The sequence below is a fragment of the Etheostoma spectabile genome, chromosome 9, assembly GCF_008692095.1.
Source record: "Etheostoma spectabile isolate EspeVRDwgs_2016 chromosome 9, UIUC_Espe_1.0, whole genome shotgun sequence".
Lineage (NCBI taxonomy): Eukaryota > Metazoa > Chordata > Actinopteri > Perciformes > Percidae > Etheostoma > Etheostoma spectabile.
In genome coordinates, this window is record NC_045741.1 from 38,330,387 (window position 1) to 38,339,519 (window position 9,133).

A 9,133-nucleotide genomic window follows, 5' to 3' on the forward strand; every position below is an offset into this window, starting at 1 on the left:
TGAAAATAACAGTGACTGCTCAAGAGTAGTACTCTTTTAAAACTGCACGGTGTATTATCACTCTGGTCCAGTATTTTTGTTTGGATTGAGTAGAAAGAAAAGCTCTCCACTACTGAAACCTCCTTGTTTAATTTGCAGATGTTGAAGGTCTTGCTTTGTTTTCAATAAAACATTTAAATATCCTAGAATACAAGACATCTTTCAGTCAAAGGGTTATTTGGAGAAGTAAGCTTTGTAATGGATCTTGTAAAGTCACTATGTTGGGTGTTCGTTGTAAAGCAGCTTCCCTTTAGGTAATGATTGAAGTGAAACACTGACTTGCATCATAATTCTTTTTATTAAACAAAAGTAATGATGCAAGCAATCTATTACAGGCAGGTTAAAAAGCAACAGAATACATCTCAGACCATGTGGACAGATCACTACTGCTTACTATTTAATGCTGATAAACCATTTAAGCCCTTCCATTGAACACCTGGTGGGCAACCGGTGGACAGGCTGAACGAGACGGCACAGAAGTCCAGAAATGTTGCTTATGGCCGCCTTGGCCTCACAAAACACGTTAAATTATAACCCAGCAATTATGTGTTGCGTTTTTTGGTGTGCCACTAATAGTACAGGTTTAAAGTGGTGACAATTGTTTCTACTGTTAAAACAAACGAAAGATCTATTTGTCACATGTTTGTGTACAGCTCACTTGGGATGTATTAAACATAAGCAATGAGAGGTAGGTCGTTGTCATCTTAACCAACCACAAGCAACTATAATTAGCTTTTACAGATTTACCTGGTATAGATTAATGTACAGCAAAACCACTACCAAAATACATGAATTAACCTTCAATGCATCAAGGGAAAGGGTAGCTCTAAAACATTTAACTGTAATTATGGGATACATTAAAACTCACAACTTTGATTTCTCATTGCATTCAATGGACTGGTACATAACATGAACTGCATTTTCATGTATTCCCACCATGTTTGACATATACACCCTTTTTATCTCAAGGAAATGTGTTTGATACAAACAAATACAAGACTCAAGATTAATTAAAACTACTATTATGAAGACAACACGGGTCCACGCTGCAGACATGTAATTCATGCATGCCTGCCAGCCAGAACAGGTTGGTTACATAAGGTTTCTGGAGTGAGCCTCTGCAATTAGTAGTGGAGAAAGTTATGAGTTGTTTGTTATTTTACATTTAGAGCATCTTTAGTGTTTTATAAAGTTTTAAATGATCCCAAAAAGCTGGTAACATACAAGAAAATATTTGTATATAGAATCCATCCTCAACACTGTCAACACATGGCTGTTTTGAACCTCAATTTTAAGTCATCAGTTATGATTTGGGTTTGTGCTCATACGCATACGAATGTTGTACAACAGGGAGTGCAAGGCCACTGCAGAGCACAGGACGAACCAGACTAATATATCAAATCCCATCCATCAGTCAACTGACAAAAATAAACACTGCTTCAACTTGAACACCGCCAAACAAAACCAATAGCATGTCAAGTCTTTTAAAATGAAGGAATCTAGGCGCTGAGACACCAAATACATGTCCTCAACAGTATTTTACCAAATTTACTTGGCTTTAGTACTTTGAATTTTTCTCAGCATGACTGTCCAGCCACACTGTTAATCCAACTGTTGTGGGAGCAACGTGGACTGTTTACTTTAAACAAGGGGACAAAGTGTCAACATAGCTAAAACCAGGTCTCAACATGCCACCTGAGGTATACCTGACTGGTAGATTGTTGGTTCGTCTGTTGTCTACACAGCATGTACATTCAGGATGCAGCACAAAGCACTTGTCCCTGGCTTTCTCCTTACAGCTGTTAGTAGAGCTTCCTTCAGTACAGGGTGCTGCTGAGACTGTCTGTAGGGTGACGACATCCCCACGGCGAGAGAGAGAGAAGGGGCTGCTCAGCAAAACAAGCGCATTAGAGTAAAGTTGCCCCCTAGTCTATTGTTGCTACTGACTTAAGTTAGCATTTGTAAAAAAAAAAAATTAAAAAAAATAAACTCATCACTAGTCATTTGTAAGGGGCACTTCCACCCCAGTAGAAGTGCCAGCGGGGGGGAGGTAGCAGGGAGAGTTCAGGACCAGAGGGCCTGCTCAGCTCAGGGTCCGAATGGTTTCTAACAGCTCTGGTTTGAGGAGGGCGGGGCTCTTTCCGCCTGCGGCTGCAATATCCGCCTGCACAGCTGCATCCCAGGCAAAGGTGAGCACAGCTGCAGGGACCTGAGAACATACAGGCACAATTTGACCTCAACTTTAGGAAACGGCAATACAAATATTGGATTGTATAAAAGATGACAACACACTTGCTATTGGGACTGCAACTCACAATTATTTTCAATGATATTGAAATGAATCATTGCACTGCAGATTTGTCCAGGTCCGCATCGCAATGCAGTGACAAACCAAACTTGATTATGATGTCGTTTGTTGATTTTTTGTCTGCAATTTTTTTTTTTTTTTATGTTTTTGCCAGTTTGTCTGCTGTGTTCAAACTTCCATTCAGAAATTCTTTTTTAAGAACCGATAAAATAAAAAGGGGAGTTCATACATATCTGACTTGAATTTGTTGATAAAAACCACGTGTAGGAATATATAATCATATCGAGGATGTGACGCGTCTCTGATATCGAATCGATCCAAATCGTTAATCCATCATCGTAATTACATCAAATGGTGAGACCAGTGAAGTTTCACACCCTGACTTTTGATGATTGATATTTATGTTAGTTATTTGTGTTGTGACAGTTAAACAATGCATCGTCTAGCACGAGGTACTAGAGCCCACATTTATTCAATATCAATTATCATAGCATGGACAAGCAACACCAAATGGTTGGTTTTACTAGATGAAGTATTTCATCACGACTGTGGCGCTATATAAAAAAAAATATATATATATATATATAATATATATATATATATATATATATATAATATATATATATGTTGGTCCATCACCTGTTTGTGGCACAAACTTAATTTGTTCCTACTAAAGATGCATTTAAAAAAAATAAAAAAAATAAAAAAATAACTCCTAAAACTTGCTGGGCTAGTTTTTAGCAGACATTGCTCAAACAGGCCCAAACAGTGCATTTGTTTGGGACTATTTCCAGCAGTGGATGAATACACATTTGGAGCTTTTGTGTGTATTTACAGTACTAAGACAATGCATGAAGGATGTTCTTAACTGTTTTTGGTACAGAGAAACATGCTCTGCGTTTTGTTCGTGGAATGGTTTTGGTCTTTTCATTGAATTTGTTTACAGTAGAACAATAAAGAACATCACCAGCCAAACTGTCTGTATCTTAGATGCGATACTGCATTTGGGCCAGTTTCATGAGGACCCTTGGTGTCCACTCACCAAATTACACTCTGCGAGAGCGACTTCTTCGGACTCTTGTAGTTTCTGGCCTCCAGGAGCGATGAGTTCGAAGGGCTGCCAGCCGTCCACCAAGGACTCCCGTAGAAACGCAAACAGCACAGGCAGCCGGTCCCACGCATAGAAGGTCCCTGGGGTGACACATCATCTTTACTGAATCACTTCCATTTTAATAAGGGCTCATCAGGTTGTTGACTCATTTTGTATTGATATGAATGGATTTAAAAAAAAAAAAAAGAAGAAAAAAAGAAGCTCCTACCTTGTAGAATGCTTCCATCAGGCAGTCTGATCCTGAGCAGGGTGTAGTTGTATTTCCTTCTCTCCCTCTGCTCCTCTTTCTCCCTCATGGCTTTGGTGCGCAGCATGGCGTTCTTCTCCACCAGCTCACTCCTAGGAAACACACACACACAAGACACACAGGTCATTGAGTGCAGGTTGATGGTCCAAAATGATGGAAAAACACCACTAGACCACAGTCTGGAGAGGTGTGTGTGATGCATAGCACACCCACTGAGCACTGAAAAGGTCTACTATCATACAAATAGCAGTTAACAATCATGGCCAATTACATCTGCTTTTGTCCTCTTGTGTATGTATGTGGTTGTTGTGTAACACCCTAGTTCTGCTTGTGCAATGTTTAATAAGCACAATGATCAGGGTTAACCCCACGTAGTCAAAGAGCATGACTCAAACAAGAAAATGCAGACGTTAAGAATCAGATATGGGTCTTTACTAGTGCTGTCAAACAATTAAAATATTTTATAGCAATTAATCGCATACATTTCATAGTTAACTTGCAATTAATTGCAATTTTTTTTCCTATTCTAATTTATTTATTCTATTCTAATAGTCCCTTGATTTATTTTTGTCCCATTATTTTTTCTCAAAAGTGGATCGGCTTGCTTTGTGCAAATGTAAAACAACACTGGCATAAAGCCAACTGGAGTGCTCAATTTCACATTTACATTATCACTTGGAGCAAGTAATCTCACACACAGTGCAACACTGTCCATCAATAAAAGGGTGAAAATAATAATTTGATGGGGGGGGGGGGCAATTGGCATCAGCTGTGTGCTTGGCCATCAGGTGGTATTCCAGACTGGACGTGCTGTGATGATAGCTCAGTTCACAACGACCAAACACACACATCACTTTGGTCTTGTCAATGGAACACTTAGCAACTTTTTCAGAATCTTATTGGCGTCCATTTCGGCGTCTCACGCTCGCCATCCACTCAAAACGTAACGTTACTATTCTTTGGCCGGCTCGCAAGCCCAAACAAGTGTGTCCGGCGTGCCTGTTGTTTTGTTTCTGGTCTAGCTAGATCCAGTGGTTGTTGTAGTTTTTCTAACATTACTAGTTGTTGCAACAGCATGTGAAAAAAACTAAAAAGTTTGCTTGGCCAAAAAGAACGTTAATCTCAGGATTAAAAAAAATTGACGCAGTTAAAATGGGTTTGCGTTAATAACATTTAACCGACAGCACTAGTCTTTACTCTAATGTCCTGGCATCACTATCACAATCAGAGAAAAAAAAGGCAGTTTTTCAAGGAAATTAGACATCTAAATACACAATGCCACTGGAATGTAATTGTGTTATTTTTGCTAAAAATCAAAATTTGAATATTTTTTTGGGGTGGATCGATTTATAAATGTAGTTCTTATAACCTATTCTGTACCATCCATTACCAAGGAGTCTGTACCTCTGCTGTTGCTCCCTCTTGAGCTCCTCCGCCGTCAGGTTGTAGAATTCGGGCGGCAGCTCGAAGCGTTGGGCGTTGGGAGAGGATCTGAATGCTTGAGGCTGTCGGTCCAGCTGAGCTCTGACCGGCTCTCCTCTCTGGAGACGATCCCTCCTCTCCTTCATCAACTCCAGGGCGTCGGGGCTATGCTCTAATAACACCAGGAACTCCTCTTCCTCCTCTGATCTCCAGGAAAAGCAAGCACAAATTGTGACAAATTGTTAGCCGGGTTGACTTTTTAAAGGAGCTGTTGACCGTGACAACGGCCCGTTAATAAGGAACTTATTGTTTATTAATGTAGGCACATTTACCTTGACCCTCTACAGGAAGCATAACGCTTGTGAAGCCCAGGGCCTCCAGGAACTCTCTGCTGCCCTCCACACAACGGACTTTCTCCTGAAATAAATCAAAAAGAGGGAATGATATAAAAGAAGCCTTAACTTATACTCAAAGGGATGATGTCCCCGGTACTGAGAGACCCCAGTTTCAAACTCACCTGGAACACCTTGTTGCTGAGTTTAATCTTCCTGTATTTCTCCTCTGTGGGATTCTTACATATATTCTCAATATACCTGGTGATAAAGCAATGACCAAACATACAGTTACTGAAGATATTTGACGCTGTGACAGCAGAAAACGTCAAAAATGGAAGTCAGCATGATGATCAGCCACTACCAAGTGTCTTACTTGCTTATGATGTCCACGGCAGCCTTCACTTTCTCTCGGTCTTTGTTAAATGTGTGGATCATCATAACAGAGGCCTCGACTCTATCCTCCTCAAACCGCTGCCAGTAAAAACAGACTACATGTTTTATCAACAGTACTTCTCAGAATAACATTCAGTCATATTCAGGGGAAGTTATTATGTTGCAAACACATTCCAATTCGAGCGAAAACCACAACAACAAGTGAGAATATCTTCAGACGTACCATCAAAATGGCTTCTTTAATGTGTACTTCTCTCTCACTCTTAGTTAGAGTTGCTCCAGTTAGCGGACATGTGAAATACACACCTGACACTGAGAGACAGGCGGGATCTTTCACTGACACTTTGGCTCCCTGGAAAGAATAGTCAATCACCAATATCGTGAGCTAAGCATACTCTTAATAATGCCATTTCAAAAACCTCGATTTAATCTGATCACTGTGATACACACCTCTGCTGTATCTGCCTTTTCTTTCTCAGCCAGTGCAGCCGCCTCCAGTTCTCTTTTAACTACAAGCAAATACAGAAAATCATGCAATTATATGTCTTTTTGGTAACACTATAAGCAATCTAAAACTACATTGTTATTCTTTAAGCAAACTGCGAATTGGAAAAACCAAATAATCTGACGTGAGGAGACTACAGTAGTTTTTGGTCTGTACAATAGAAGAGAGCACACAACCATGATCTGACAAATAGTTTCAGTCATAATGGTATCAGGTTGACACTAGGGCTGCACCATGTGAGGAAACTATCTAATTGTTAATTATTTCGATTGTGATAGGATTCACAATGTTGAAGGGAATTATTGTTTTTGTATCATTATTCTCATTTTCACTGAAAATTATTAAAATGAGTATAGTGTAATTTTTGTGGGTATCTGTATGAAACAAAGATTAGTTTTTTTTCTTTAGACTGTAAGATTTGATAGGACACATATTTTGGTATTAACAAATATTGAACCGCCCGCAATTTGGATATTGCACAAGTCCACATTGCGATATCGGTACAATTCCGATTAATTGTGAAACACTAGTTGACACTAATATTACTTTCTAAAACTGAAACAGTCGTATGGCATAAATGTAGGTTAAATGAATGCTCACAACCCTAAACATTTTATGAGAATTGCATGTAACAACACAAAACAACATTACTCAAAGCATACACACCCCATTATCCGATAGTATGTAATGTTAGGCGGGGTGGAATTCAACTCATTGTTGGATTAGGTTTGTCTGTCTCACCCTGGTTCCTGATGGCGTCCTGAGAGGTGTAGACCTTCGGCCGCTGATGCTGCTCTATCCTGGCCAGGGCTGCGGCTCCGGCCAACTGGGATCCTTCACTGGGAGCATGGCGATTGTTCTTGCTACTGGAGCTGCTCTGCACGACCTCGGGCTTGCTACTACAGTGTTAGGGAGACAGAAATGCGAAGTGAAGAGACATCCCGTAGGGCCTCATATCTTCGTCCCCAAATAGCCAAAAATGTTGCTTAAAAACATACAAAATATGCGGGTTAGCTAGCTAACGTTAGGCTATCTAATGTGCAAACGGACGCCTAGACGCCAGTGATACTGCTATCTATTTGCAGTCAGCAGTTCGGTGTAAAAATCCCTTTACGTTACTAAGAGCATTGGCTAAATACGATTTGTGTAGGGATTACCTGTTGTCTACCCTAAAATTAGATGAGTGACGGTTATTATATAATCCAGCTGCTAACGGTGGAAAACAGTAAACGATAGCCCATTTACGTTATATGCTACCTAACACATAACGTTGCAGTGATAATCACTGTCAACATTGTTTTAGGTAGCTTTACGACATGCTAACAGTGACCCAGCGGCTAGCTGTTTGCTAACTACATTTTGCAGTCTTTAGACAGCTAGCTAGCTAGCACTGCGGCTTGCTCCAGCACTGTTGCAACGGTTAAAAGTGAAGTTTGTTATTTGCCTGGTATCTTCTGTTAGTTTCTTCCCAGGTCCCGCAGTTTTAAACTTAAGGTCTTTCTTAATGCCATCGAATAACTTCTTCATTTCCGTTAGCTGGCACAGAACAACCTGATCGCAGAAACACAAATAGATGACGAGCACTGAGCTGGACCTACTGGAGGAGGTGGGACCAAACACATTCTGTCAGCTGACAGAGAACTGCTTCCGCCACTATCAGTGAATATATAATTGAGCACACTGGCCTCAGAAGCCTCTGCTTTATATTTATATGCCTGTAATGGACGTTCAATATTATCAAGATGTGTGCAAGTCAGTATATAGATATATAATATAATATTATATATAAGACAATATATATAATATATTCATATAGATATATATATAATTATATATATATATATGCACACTGGCCTCAGATCTGCAGTCTGCCCTTTATATTTATATTTCTGTTCATGGATGGAATATGTGATTAAGATGTGAATGTCAAGTTTAAGTTATTATGTATATTATATATATAATAATATATATTATATATTATACTACAATTATATGTATGTAATATATGGTATGATATATATTATGTATCATATATGTATATATATATATGTATGTATATATATATGTATATATATGTATGTTATATATGGTTGTATATATGTATATATATATGTATATATTATATATATATATATTACAGTATATAGTATTCCACGTTTAATTCTGAACAGTTGCCACATCTAATTTGCCTAATCGGTACATGTGCAGTAAACTGGATTGATGCATACGACTCATATGGTCGTGTTGGCCTTGTTTACTTGTGGATTATTTTGTTCCTGAAAGGCTGTATGGAGAAATCCATACAGCCTTTACATTACCTGACACCCACAGTGTCAGGTTCAGTTCTGGTCAATAACACTGTAACACTGTCTATACAGCACCTGTATTATTCCACTTATTTAGTATTACTCATCATTCCCACTCTCACATCTCAATTATATATTTTATTATTTATTCATCATTCTCATTTCCTATTTTTCAGAACTGTTCATATGTTCATACTTTTCATACTGTTCATATTGTAATATAATAACATAATACTATTTTATCCCAGTACCCTTGCACTACGCACATTTAAATAATTGTATTGATCTCTTCATTGCACTCATGCCTCTATATTGTTTCTGTTTAGAGTATGTATATATTGTGTATATATTAGTGTGTATATTTCTGTTTTGGTTGATATGTATGTGTAAGCACAGTGTGAGTAACAATGCTCCAAAGACAAATTCCTCGTATGTGTCCTCATACCTGGCGAATAAAGCTGATTCTG

The 9,133-nt window shown here is 38.8% G+C and overlaps 1 protein-coding gene across 3 annotated transcripts; it reads right to left on the reverse strand.

Moving 5' to 3' along the window:
• Positions 1-643: 643 nt before the first annotated feature.
• Positions 644-8,024, reverse strand: ubxn6 (UBX domain protein 6). Of its 3 annotated transcripts, XM_032526831.1 has the most exons (12): positions 7,805-8,024; positions 7,102-7,259; positions 6,306-6,364; positions 6,079-6,207; positions 5,836-5,933; positions 5,645-5,720; positions 5,460-5,544; positions 5,110-5,329; positions 3,667-3,797; positions 3,390-3,538; positions 2,123-2,248; positions 644-2,080 (listed from the first exon to the last, which is right to left on the reverse strand). In XM_032526831.1, the coding sequence occupies exons 1-11, from the start codon at positions 7,885-7,887 to the stop codon at positions 2,123-2,125; spliced, it is 1,314 nt and encodes a 437-aa protein (XP_032382722.1). In that variant the 5' UTR covers positions 7,888-8,024; the 3' UTR covers positions 644-2,080. The 3 variants fall into 3 exon arrangements, with proteins under 3 accessions (XP_032382722.1, XP_032382721.1, XP_032382723.1); XM_032526830.1 differs by having other exon boundaries at positions 644-2,248; XM_032526832.1 differs by having other exon boundaries at positions 644-2,248; positions 7,102-7,256; positions 7,805-7,991.
• Positions 8,025-9,133: the final 1,109 nt, after the last annotated feature.